This window comes from Balaenoptera borealis, assembly GCF_965194805.1.
Source record: "Balaenoptera borealis genome assembly, chromosome: 5".
In the NCBI taxonomy this organism is placed as follows: Eukaryota; Metazoa; Chordata; class Mammalia; order Artiodactyla; family Balaenopteridae; genus Balaenoptera; species Balaenoptera borealis.
This window is the reverse complement of record NC_138862.1, coordinates 66,157,189-66,170,414: the sequence shown is the minus strand read 5'-3', so window position 1 is coordinate 66,170,414 and position 13,226 is coordinate 66,157,189. Positions and strand designations below refer to the sequence as shown.

At 36.3% G+C, this 13,226-nt stretch overlaps 1 protein-coding gene and 1 pseudogene across 7 annotated transcripts in view; both read left to right on the top strand.

Moving 5' to 3' along the window:
* GSK3B (glycogen synthase kinase 3 beta) overlaps positions 1-13,226 on the top strand; it is a 201,724-nt gene that overhangs the window by 98,930 nt on the left and 89,568 nt on the right. For all 6 annotated transcript variants that reach the window (XM_082394945.1, XM_082394944.1, XM_082394941.1 and 3 more), the window contains one exon: positions 111-194. In XM_082394945.1, the coding sequence (XP_082251071.1) occupies positions 111-194 (84 nt within the window). The remainder of the gene's footprint in view (positions 1-110; positions 195-13,226) is intronic.
* LOC309630122 (hypoxanthine-guanine phosphoribosyltransferase pseudogene) lies at positions 207-11,469 on the top strand (annotated as a pseudogene). The gene has a single exon. The product of its transcript is annotated as a hypoxanthine-guanine phosphoribosyltransferase pseudogene (transcript).

Below are 13,226 nucleotides of genomic sequence, written 5' to 3'. Positions count from 1 at the left end.
ACATATCTGTAGCCTGCTCTCTGTAGTGCTTAATGTTATTTTAGAAGCATCTTAGTCAATATGAATAGCAGTTATCCTTTAAAAAATATTTTCATGTGTTTCCTTTTCAGAACCGAGAGCTCCAAATCATGAGAAAGCTAGATCACTGTAACATAGTCCGATTGCGTTATTTCTTCTACTCAAGTGGTGAAAAGGTAAGTCTTGTAGAACGTTGATACTGAATATTGTGATAGACTTGTTATTCTTCTAGAAATAGTCCATATCCCCCCCTCCCCTTGAAACAGCTTTGCTCATTGAATGGAAGTATTCCAAAACACAGGCCCTAGTGATTCTGACCTCAAGATATGATTATTGAATATCATTAGTTATATCAGGAAAATGTTAATGAAATGATAGAGGGGATTAATTTTTAAGAATTTTCTTCTTTTTAAAACACTTGTCTTCAGTTCTAAAGCAAATTTGTATACATTTTAAAACCTTTTGTGTTCCTTATGTGCTCCTGGAGCCCCATGATAGTTCACCTGTTTATTGGAGGGAGGAAAATGAAGTCATATTGTTAAGTGGAAGTGTTGGAGGGGAAGGGGAAGCAGGAGGACTTTGGTAGGACCAGAATGAGACTTAAACATTGGGAAGCAAGTTTAACCTATCCTTGGCTAGGGAAAAAGTTGGGAAAGATATAATATTACAGAACTTCTTAATAAGTGATCACTATTTATGATCACATTTAATTCTGTGAAAGCAAAGGATAATTAAAGAAGATTTCATGCTTTGAATCCCCCTTGCCCCCTACCCCGACCCCCTTGGTCTTTCTCTTTAGAAGATGCAACGGTTAATGTCATTGTACTCACTGGAGTTGGAAGCATAGAAAATCAGTTTCTTCTGTTTTACCATGGTCTTTTTCTTTCTGTCTGTTCACTGTTCCTTCTTCCCAGATTCAGTCTTCCTTCACTGGTTTGGGGTAAGGGGGAGGGCAAGTAATAAACACTTCATCTTTTTGGCTAAATAAACATTACTTTGGATAAGTTCATTTGATATTTTTGGACCTCACATACCATGCTTATATTGTCCCAAAGCCCTTAGATCCATAATACCTCTTGATTTCTAGCCCAGTTCTTTTTACTCACATATTTCCCAGTGTACCATTTAATCATTTTCCATTAAATTTTATTGAGATTATTTTCTTAGAAATTCTTTTTTCATGACAGAGCCTGTAATATGGGAAAATACCTATGTATTAAGCCAGAATTATGATATACATGCCTACAGATATATAGTTGTTGCGTGCGCGCCTGTGTGTGTGTGTGATAGCTAATGTTTTAACAACTGTAATTAGCAAATTGGCCCTTTAGTGACTCTCATTTCTTAGGTGTTTTTTAAATTTTTTTTTTAAGTTTAAATGATGGCCTCTGCTTGTATTAAGGACCATAAACCCTCAAATATTTGAGCTCTTTTGTTCCTAAAGCCCATTATTTGGTTCATGCTCCTTTTTTTTTTTAACATAGCAAACTGCCTGTTATGTCTTTGATCTTACCTGTTTTGACATGTCTTTACTTTTTCCTATCCCTTCCCAAATAAAATTATGGAGCATCTGTTGTGTTCACAGCACTCTTATCATGGAATTTCGCATCCCTATGGGTTTTGTTATTAGATGCTAGACATTATAATACCCCAGGGAGGAAAATAAAGGTCAGAACTATTTGTTCCATGAACCACTGAATTGCATGTGGATTCATTTGCAAAGGCCTCCCTACAAAGCCCCTTAAACATCTTCTCTTGATTACTTAATTTATATAGCTTTCCCTGGATAAACAACAAGGTCGTATTGTATAGCTCAGGGAACTATATCCAATATCCTGTAATAAACCATAGTGGAAAAGAAAAAAATATATATATATATATGTGTATGTATGTATATAGCTTTTCCTGTATGCCAGGCACTGTTTTAGTGCTTTACAAATACTAACTCATTTAATTCTTACGAAGATAAAGAGCAGAAAGGGAAGCACAAACCTTTTGAACAAACCTTTTCAAGGCTACCTTTTGTGGTAGCACCTAAAGGCTTACCTGTCTGGTTTTGGTTTGGTGGAAGCCCCCATCACAATCTGCCCTTACCCTTACTTAATCCTTCGGAAGGAGTGACAATGGACTGACTGTTATCTATGTACCCCAGAGGATGATTTCCTCCCTGCTGCTATTCAGAGCTGCTTATTTATCTTAAATGGTCTTACAGATAAAGAGCAATTGAGAAGTCATTAAGGGAAGATAACCGGAAGGACAATGCACTTCTCTCTATTATAAAAAAGAAATACATATACTTTCTAATATTTCATTTATCTCAGAACTTTCTCTTGAGTGTTGTAAGTTTTCCAAAGTGAAAAAAGACCCCTTTTAATTTTGGATAGCTCCATTAAGAGAACAGAAAGAAAGGAAGAAAAGTTGTGATGTGTTGCTGAAAATAATGATCCTCCGTTGTCAAAAAAGGGAAGGCTTTCTAAAGATATGCAGAAGTATATAGGTTAAGGAACTTCCATAATCTTCCAGCCACCAAAATGATAATTTCTTCTTCCCCTACTCATGATCTTCACTTCCTTGCTTCTGAATTGTTCTGGCAGGACTAACATCACTCAAGAGACCAGGTAGTAAACTAATATTTCTCATGTGAGAAGATGGATTCTGCTCTAGGTATGAGAGCTCAGGTTTGTTAGTTCTAACTCTCCAAGAGTAGGTTACTGAGAGTGAACTCAGAGCTGCTGTTTAGAAAGGGATCTAAATGTCTTGTGAAGAGCATTATATATGCCTATGTATATATATTAGAAGAGTTTAGGGGGAGGAAATAATAAACTAGTAGTTTGAAATGCCTCTGGGATATGCAAATAGAGATACCCAGTAGACATATACATGTAAGACTTCTAGGTGGTGGTGGTGGGACTCTAAGTGGAGAGATGACATTGACAAGGTTGGGTAGATAGGGTGTGTAGTCATGTTGTAGAGCTCTTAGGAGTCAGGGAGGAGGGAGAGGTGATGTTGTTTGAGCAAAGAGCAGTTTATCAGTATTGCTCTCTTGTCCTAGAATATGTTGAGGGTTGAGAGCAGTCTTCATTTGAGAGAGGTGCAAGGAATCCAGTGCCTTTGGGTTGGATCCAGGTTTTGTCTAGGGCAAGGCAGTGAAAAGAACCCTCTTTGAAGAGACTGGGGTTTGAAGCTCTGTGAAGAGTTTCTTTTGGGGTTTCAGATCGCTTAGGGGAAGCTCTGAGCAGGAGATCTCTGGTAAGAACATGAGCCTAAAGGAGGTGTGAGGAGGCAATTAGAATGAGTTGATGGCATTGTGAGGATGAGAAAGAGAAGATTTCAGTGTTTCATCATTATAGGCATGAAATTCTTGTCAGGTTCTGTGGATATGTTTAAATATAAATGGGAATATTTTGTAATCCTCTCATTATCTTCATCATCTCTGATTCTCTTTCTTCTCTATGATTTTCAATCATTCTCTTCTTCTAAGCTTTTTATCTCCTTTTCCTTCAGTCTCTGTCCACATTCTGGGTTTCTGGCCCTTTCACTCTGGGCTCTTTGTCTCTTTCTGTCTCTGGGTTTCTGTCCCACTCTCTTGGTCTGTGGCACCCCCTCATATTTCTCTTTCCTCTTTAACTCTGGTGTCTGTCCATCTGTTTCTCTCTCTGTTGGCTACTTCTTTTCAACCTCTTCCTCTGGGTTTCTGTACCCCTCATTCGTTGGGTTTCTACCCATCCTACTCTCTTTGAATATTTGATCCTTTCTACATTTTTGTGTGGATTTCCATCTGTCCTGAGCCTTCCTCATTCTCTCTCTTGGTATGTCTTCTCTCTGAGCCTCTATTACTCCTTTTTGGGAAATTTTTAAAAAAGGAAAAATTTTCACTCACTATCCTGGCTTTTGACTTCAGTACTACATATCTTATTCTATATGTTCATGTTCTACATAGTTGTATGAATAACTATTTTTAACCTTGTTAAGTATTCAAAATCTCATAAAAGCTTTCCCTTTTTGCCTCATAATATTTTTAGTTATTGGTTCTGTAATATTCCACTGGGTTTTTGTACTACATAATACTCTTAACTGTTCCCCTATTGTTATTTTTAATTTTAGAATTGTAGCTAAGCTACCCAAAAGTCTCATCATAATTTTTGTCCATAAGCATTTTCCAGCTCTGGGTTCAAGTAGGACCGCTGTAATATTTGACAAATATTTCCACTGACCACAGTTGGACTGAATGGTTATACCTATTTGGGTGACCTTCTCTTTATTGTGCTCCACCCTGCCATTTTAAAGACGGTTTTTCTTTAGGAATTATACATAATCAGCTTTCAGCCTATAATTGTGGAAGAGAGTAGCCAGTGTAGCTAGAAGAAGGAGGAATTAGTCAGGACAGGGACTAGAAATGTGACCAAATTAGTCCTAGTCATTAGTCTTCTGGTTGGAATTATTAGTATTTGCTGTAGTAACTGGAGCATTATGCAGTCAATTAGTATACTCCAGGTTAACCAATAGATTTTATTAACTCTGATTTAGTTCAGAGTAAATAGTACTCTTTCTCCTTGATCAGAGAGAAATGGAATTTTTTAAAGGTTTTGAACAGTCTGGGCTTATAATAGTTTTGTGAATTCCAAGTATCTTAGAGAATAGTGTTTTTTAGTATTAATATTTAGCAATAAGAACCTTTTTCCCCCTAAATGAAATTTATGAAGAACCCCTGTTCTACAGGTAGAATAGATAAAAAGCAAAGTTGTTCTGGTTGAAACTGGGATGTGGGACCAGCTGACTTTACCTTCCCTTGAGTTGCGGCTCACCTTTGTAGACCCCTGGGTCTCTGTAGGAGTATGGAAATCATATTTTGTTTTTACAGGAGCTTTCAATTTTATTTAAATCAATTAATAGTTTTCTGTAAGAAATATTTCTCTAAGTAGCCTTACATGTAAAAATGTTTTACCTGTGGTTCATCATAGATTGATTACTTGAGTAATAAAGGCTATCTTCCTTAAATAAAACTCTCCCTCTATTTGTATGAGAGACAGTTTAAATAGCAAGGTTCGCAAATTGATTTTATTCCTCGTACCAACTTTTCTGTTGAGAGTAACTGTGTGGAGGGCTGTGTTCAGAAAGTGAAGATTGTACCAGTGCTTCTGGGATCAGGGAGAAGAATGCTGTGCTTGATTATGCCTGTTTGTCACTAGCCCTGGAGAGGAAAGGTTGGGGTGAATCCATTCTGAAAAGTAAAGAGCTCTGGCTTTGTGTCCAGAAATATTTGGGTTTGCATCCTATTTGTGCCACTTGATAGCAGTATGACAGGGCAAGATATTTACCTTTGTAAGCCCTTTTCAACCCTTGTCGTCTGTACAGTAGGGATTTTGTAAGGAAAAAATTTAATAATGTTTACTAAGTGCTTATCATAGCACCTGGCATATAATTAACACATTAACTTACTATTTTACAAATTATTGTTTAATAATAGCAAATATATGTTGCACTTGCTATGTGTCCAGACACTTAAACCTCACTGCAACCCAGTGAAGAAAGAGTATACGGTTATTATCCCCATTTTATAGAAGAAGAAACTGAGGCAGTCACAGTTAAGTAAGTTACCTAAGAGTCCTACAACTACAGAGTGGCAAAGTTAGGAGTCAACTCCAGAGTCTGTGTGTCCAGAGTCTGTGTAGTATTGCTATACCATTTAGCATAGAATGTAGATTTCTCTAGAAGCAGTGTGTTAGAAATGTAACACTTAAAAATGTCTTAGTAGAGCTGCAGAGGCGGCGGCGGGGAAGAGCGCTCGGGCAGACCACTCTGCTTTCCCGCGCGGCGCCGCCTCCCGCCGCGCCTCTGCCTCCTGCTCAGCCCCGCCGCCGGCTTCCTCCTCCCCAAACTGCCCTCAGCCCGCGCCCCGGCCGGCTCCGTTATGGCTACCCGGAGCCCCAGCGTCGTGATTAGTGATGATCCACCAGGTTATGACCTAGATTTATTCTGTATACCTAATCATTATGCTGAGGATTTGGGAAAGGTGTTTATTCCTCATGGACTAATTATGGACAGGACCAAATGGCTGGCTCGAGATGTGATGAAGGAGATGGGAGGCCATCACATCCTGGCCCTCTGTGTGCTCAAGGGGGGCTATAAATTCTTTGCTGACCTGCTGGATTACATCAAAGCACTGAACAGAAGTAATGATAGATCTATACCTGTGACTGTAGATTTTATCAGACTGAAGAGCTACCATAATGACCAGTCAACAGGTGACATAAAAGTAATTGGTGGAGATGATCTCTCAACTTTAACTGGAAAGAATGTCTTGATTGTTGTAGATATAATTGACACTGGCAAAACAATGTACACCTTGCTTTCCTTGGTCAAGCAGCATAATCCAAAGATGGTCAAGGTTGCAAGCTTGCTGGTGAAAAAGACTCCTCGATGTGTTGGATATAGACCAGACATTGTTGGATTTGAAATTCCAGACAAGTTTGTTGTAGGATGTGCCCTTGACTGTAATGAATACTTCAGGGATTTGAATCATGTTTGTGTCATTAGCGAAACGGGAAAAGCAAAATACAAAGCCTAAGATGAGAGTTCAAGTTGAGTTTGGAAACATCTGGAGTCCCATTGAAATCACCAGGAAAATTATCAGATGTTCTAGTTCTATGGCCATGTGCTTAGTAGAGCTTATTGCATGTATCTTCTAAGAATTTTATTCGTTTTGTACTTTAGAAAGGTCAGTTGCTGCATTCCTGAACTCTTTATTTGCACTATGAGCCTATAGACTATCAGTTCCCTTTGGGTGGATTGTTGTTTGACTTGTGAATGAAAAGTCTCTTAAACCACACCACTATTGAATGAAAATATTGAAATTGTATCTGTAAGAAACATTGAAAGAGAAAAATATATTAGTTTTTAAATTGGTATTTTAATTTTTATATATTCAGGAAAGAACAGAAGTGATTGAATATTGTTAATTATACCACTGTGTGTTTAGAAAAGAAGCAGTCAGTTTCATATCGGTGACAGCATTTAGAGGTATCCTTATGTCGGATAAACCATATGTCCTGGAGTTATTTTGGTAGGTTTCAGTAGTATTAACTGTATTTTCCCACTTTTTCAGATTATTTCTGGTGAATCTCTGTCAACAGTTCCTTTTAAATACAGGTCAATAAGTTCTAAAAACCTACCACTTTTTGAAGTCTTCAATGTAAAAATCCTTAAAATAAAGGCGGTCTCTTTAAAAGAAAAAAAATGTCTTAGTAATGATTAACAAGGGGAGATTTTACAGTGTCTACTTTGTAGAACTTTTTTAGAAGAGAATAAATAGCCTTTTGCTGTATGATAGTAATAGTAGTAATAGTAAATAGTAATACTAATAGTAAATAGTAATAATAGCCCAAACTGATATGGTGCTTACTATATGACTATAACCTAAACACTTTACTTACTCTTTTTTTTTAGTCTTCTATTTTTTTGGAAGAGCTTTTGAGAGGATTGTTGTTAATTCTTCTTTAAATGTTTGTTAGAATTTGCCATTGAAACCAGGTGGCTTTGGACTTTTGGGGAAGTTTTTGATTACTGATTCAATCTCTACTTGTCATACAGGTTTGTTGAGATTTTTGTATTTCATCTTGAGTCATTTTAGTGATTGGTGTGTTTCTAGGAATTTATCAGTTTCATCTGCATTATCTAATTCGTTGGCACACAGTTGTTTATCGTATTCTTTTATGGTCCTTATTTCTATAAGGTCAGTAGTAATGTCCTCACTTTCATTTCTGATTTAGTTATTTGTGTCTTCTCTCTGTCAGTCTAGCTAAAGGTTTGTCAACTTTGATCTTTTCAAAGAACCAACTTTTGGTTTTCTTGAATCTTTTGTTTTTTTCTGTTCTCTTATTTTATTTCTGGTCTAATCTTTATTATTTTCTTTCTTCTAGTAGTTTAGGTTTAGTTTCCTCTTCTTTTTCTAGTTCTTCAGGGTGTAAAGTTAGGTTATTGACTTAAGATCTTCTTAATGTAGGCATTTACAGCTGTAGATTTCCCTGAGTACTGCCTTTGCTGCCTCCCATAAGTCTTGGTATATTGTGTTTTTGTTTTCATTTATCTCTTAAGTATTTTCTAATTTTTCTTGTTTTGGAGTGTGTTGTTTAATTTCCTTTGACCTGTTGGTTGTTAACCATGTGTTGTTTAATTTCCACACATTTGTGAATCTTTTGGTTTCCTCTGTTATTGATTTCTAGTTTTATTTCATTGTGGTTGGAGAAGATAACTTTGTATGATTTCAGTCTTTTTAAATTTATTGAGATTTGTCTTGTGACCTAACATATGACATATTCTGGATAACATCCCATGTACACTTGAGAAGAATATGTATTCTTCTGTTTTGGGGTAGAGTATTCTATATATATCTGTTAGGTCCAGTTGGTTTACAGTGCTGTTCAAGTCCTCTATTTTTTTTATTGCTCTTCTGTCTAGATGTCCATTATTGAAAGTGGTGTATTAAAGTCTCCCAGCTATTGTTGTAGAATTGTTTATTTCTTCCTTCACTTCTATCAATATTTGCATCATGTATTTGGAACTCTGTTGTTTAGTGAATATATTATATAATAGTTATATCTTCTTGATGAATTGACCCTTTTATCAAAATATAATGTCTTGAATGCCTTTTATTTCTTTTTCTTGCAACTGCCCTGGCTAGAACCTCCAGCATGATGTTGAGAAGAGATGAAAGCAGACATCCTTGTCTTGTTTCCAGTTTTAGAGAGAAAAAGTATTTAGTCCTTCATTTTTAAGTGTGATTTTTAGCTGTGTTTTTTGTAGATGTCATTTATCAGGTTGAGGAGGTTCCTTGCCATTCCTAGTTTGTTGAGCATTTTTATCATGAAAGGTTGTTGGATTTCTTCAAATGGTTTTCCCCCATCTCTTGGGAGTTTTTGTCCTTTATTCTGTTAATAAAGTATTTTACATTAATTTTTTGAATGCTAAACCTACCTTGCATTTCTGGAATTAATAACATTTGGTCGTGGTGTATAATTTTTATATGTTGCTGGATAGTATTTTTTAGAGGATTTTTGCATCTATATTCATACGGAATATAAATTAGTCATCTTTCTTTCTTTCCTCTTCTTGTGATGGCTTTGTTTGGTTTTGGTATCAGGGTAATACTGGTCTCATAGAATGAGTTAGGAAGTGTTTTTGTCTTCTATTTTTTTGAAAATTTTTGTGAAGAATTGGTATTGATTCTTCTTTGAAGGTTTGGTAGGTTTCTCCAGTGAAGCCATTTACAACAGGTCACTTTTTGTGGTAAATTTTAAATTACTAATTCAGTTACTTTACTTGTAATAGGTGTACTTAGATTTTTTTATTTCTTCTTTTGTCCATTTTGGTGATTTGTTCATTTCATCTAAATTATCTTATTTATTGGTATAAAGTTTATACTTTTGTCTTAAAATTCTTTTTGTTTCTTTAAAGTCAGTTGTGATGTCTCCTCTCTCATTCCTGGTTTCAATAATTTGAGTCTTCTCTTATGTTTCTTGGTCAGTCTAGCTCAAGGCCTGTCAATTTTGTTGATTTCTTTTTTTCAGTGAACCAACTTTTGATTTCATTAAGTTTTTTAAATTGCCTTTGTATTCTCCAGTTTATTTATTTCTGTTCTAGTCTTCATTATTTTCTTCCTGTGGGTTTATTTTGCCTTTTTTTTTTTCCCTAGTTTTTTAAGCTAGAAGTTAAGCTTATTGATTAGAGATCTTTCCTCTTTTAAATGTCACTTATTGTTCAGAGGCTGTGCTTAAAGTCCCATTAGCCAGTTATATTTTTATCCTTAACCATTGGATGTTTGAGTGGCTTGGGTGCTGCTATCATAGTTCATGGAGTTCATATTTTTTTGCCACATGTTGAACCAGGGACTAATAGCTTGGACTTTCCCCTCTGATTGTTCCTGAGAGGGTACAGCCTTGGGCATTCACAGTCTTTTTGACTGCCAGGATGAATGTGATTTTACTTCCTGGGAGTTGCTCTTGAGTCAGAGTAGTTTATTGTTTAGTCAAATGTTTGGTCAGAGGTTGCTTGTAAGCCCCTTGTGCCAGTGATGCTTCTGCTGTACGTTGATGTATCTGTGTGCAACTTGGGGAATGCTTCAAGTTTGTCCTGCATGCTGCTCAGCTAGCACCTGTACACATTGTTATCGACCTCCAGAGATGACTGTAATCCCAAGTAGGCTCTTCTTGGCTATCTCTGTCCTTTCTATTAAACTTCTGGTGCCTTCCCTTGCCTTGTTTGTGTTATGAACCTACCAGCCACCTCTTAATTGCTCTCCACAAAGATCTCCACTGTTTTTAGGCAACGCCTATAGGCTAGAGTTCTTCCTACTGTATTGCAAATAGTCTCTTTTAGCAGAGCACTTAGCCTGCCTTTCCCTCTGGACAGAACCCCTTTTCTACTGGCCTAGAACTGGGGTGAGAACTCACTTTTCCCAGAGTAACATCCCCACTTTATGTAGGGCACTGGAGGAGGCACAATGCAATGGCAGCCCCTGGTCTTCACAAGTTGGCCCTCTCAGAGTAGGAGATCTTCCCTGTGAGCAAATTGAGGATGAGGCTCTCGGGGCCCTAGCCTACTCTGCCTGGAGTAGGCCTTCTCTGACTTACTAGTGGGGACTGAGTGGGGGAAGGGAGACACAGTTCTCTTGGCTGGGATAAGTCTTTTGCAACTTGGGGTGCAGCTTTTCCTTCCTGGGGTGAAACCATAGTTCCTGATTGGTTGCTGAGCGGAGAGGGTGCTGTCTGGTTTAAGAGTGCTGGGTAGACCTTCCCAAACATGGAGGTAGGATGGCAGGGTAAAGGAGCAGGTCTGTGCTAAAATGCCATAGAGTCTTGCAGTTCTTACCAAGATTTGTTTCTTCACTTGCTGTGCACCCTTAGAACAATTTCCAGATACTTTACACGACTGTTTGCTAATCATTTTATCATTTTGCTTTGCTGAGGAGAAAATCTGAACTCCTTGCACTGCTATTTCAGAAGTCCTGCTCTCCCTCTTACTATTTTCTACACTTTGTTTGTGGACTACTTAGTGAAATTGTTATTCTAGGTAGAAAAGATGAATAAAAAGAGGCCTCCAACTATAGTGGGTGCATACTGTAGTGTAGAGGGATAGACTAAAAAGTAATGACTGAGCATATGCTAATCGTCTATGTCTGTTTACCTCATTAGCCAAAAATATTTTAAGTAAACACAAAAAATTAGTACCTTTTACTAATACTTTATAAAACATATACCAAATAAATATAATATATCCTATATATAATTTTTATCACATTCAAATTCGTAGAGATATTCTTTTGGTTAACTGTAGAATTACATAATGTCTTAAATCGTGAATAAAAATACAGATTTTTCTTTTAAAATTTTATGATTTATAAAGTGCTTTTTTTAATGCATTTTTATCATTTAAGCATCATAACAGTACTCTAGATAGATAATAGTACTATTTCGTTAGTTTTATCACTGGGAATATTGGAGTCTTGTGTGATTAAAGAATTTGTCCAATGTTATATAGTTAGTTAGTAACCATGGGAACCATTTTCAAACATTGATTCTTCAACTATAAAGTCTGTGTTCTTTCCAACCTCCTATTCTCTTCACATTGTAAAGTTTACTTCATTTCAATTTACTGGCACTGTGTAGTGTTTTAGGTGCAAAGACAAAGTATAAGATATGTCTAAATGAGTTTGAAGAAGGACAAGAAGAGAAATAATACTGCATAATGATACATGGAAAGACAATTATTTGTACTATGAACAGAAATAGGATGGAGGAAAGTAATAAATTATCCAGAGGAGTCAGCAAAGGAATTACATAAGAGAGGTGATGCTTATTCAGGGTTTTGAAGGCCAAATAGGAGCTATTTTGATAAATAGTGCAGAATAAGTATGTGTCAAGTTAGAAGTCCAGGATGTTTGAAAAGCTTGTTGGAGTTAAACAGCATAGTCTGTGTAAGGAGATACAGGTATTTCGAAATTTCAGGTATATAAAGTTAGGGGAGTGTGGGGACAGTAGTGGGAGGTGAAGCTGAGGAAGTAAAAGTGGGTTCATAATTGTTTGGGTCAAGGTCAGCCTCCCTATATGAAAAAGATTTCTTGTTATGTTGTTGTTTTAAATTAAATGAGACCCTGTTACAGAAATGGCATACATATATAGAAATGGTATACAAAGTTATAGCTAAGTGTATACGTGGCCAAGTTTACAAAATAAACCCCCGTCACTTTTTTTTCTCTCGCCTTTCTTACTGTGTGAAAATTATTGATAGCAAGGAATTTTATTCACTTAAATAAAGAGGTTGCCTAAATAAGGCCAGTTTTGTATCTTCCTTAAAATTTTATGGTGATTTCTACTAAAGTGGTACATTGATAATCTGGATGAAACTTTTACTGATGAAATGCTGACGTTTTTATTGGAGTGTGACCTAGAGAATAAATATATAGGTAATGTAAAACTCCTGCAGTGGATGAATTATCAAGACCTCCTCATAAATTATAAATGTTACTAACAGCAATAAGATGCTAACTATCATCTGCTTGAAAATGTGAATCTAAGAGTTTCTTTTTAATGTCAATTATTACCTTGTTTTTATGTTATTTTAATATTTTACTAAAACTAAAATATTATTACATTCATATTATTAAAAAATTGAGGTAACACAGAAAGGCAGTAAACAACAGTAAAATCTTCTTTACCCTAATCCCTAACTCCCCAAATCCCTTTCCACAGAGGTGAATTTCCTATGTGCATATATGAGCACATATATCATAGGTTAATATAACAGCATAATAATATGGCCTTTATGTCTGTGTGCATAGACACTGCACCCAGTTTCCTCTGTTGTTAACATCTAATGTTAGTATGGTACGTTTATTATAATTAATGAACCAGTATTGATAACATTATTATGTATCCATAGTTTATTCAGATTTCCTTAGTTTTTTTTTTTTTTAATATTTATATACTTATTCAGCTCTTACTTGAGGCATGTGGGATCTAGTTCCCTGACCAAACCCAGTGCCCTGCATTGGGAGCGTGGAATGTTAACCACTGGACCACCAGAGAAGTCCCAGATTTCTTTAGTTTTTACCTAATGTCTTTTTTCTCTTCCATGATCCTGTTTAAGCTACCATAGTGCATTTAGTTATTATGTCTCTTAGGCTCCTCTTGGCCCTGGCAATTTCTCAGACT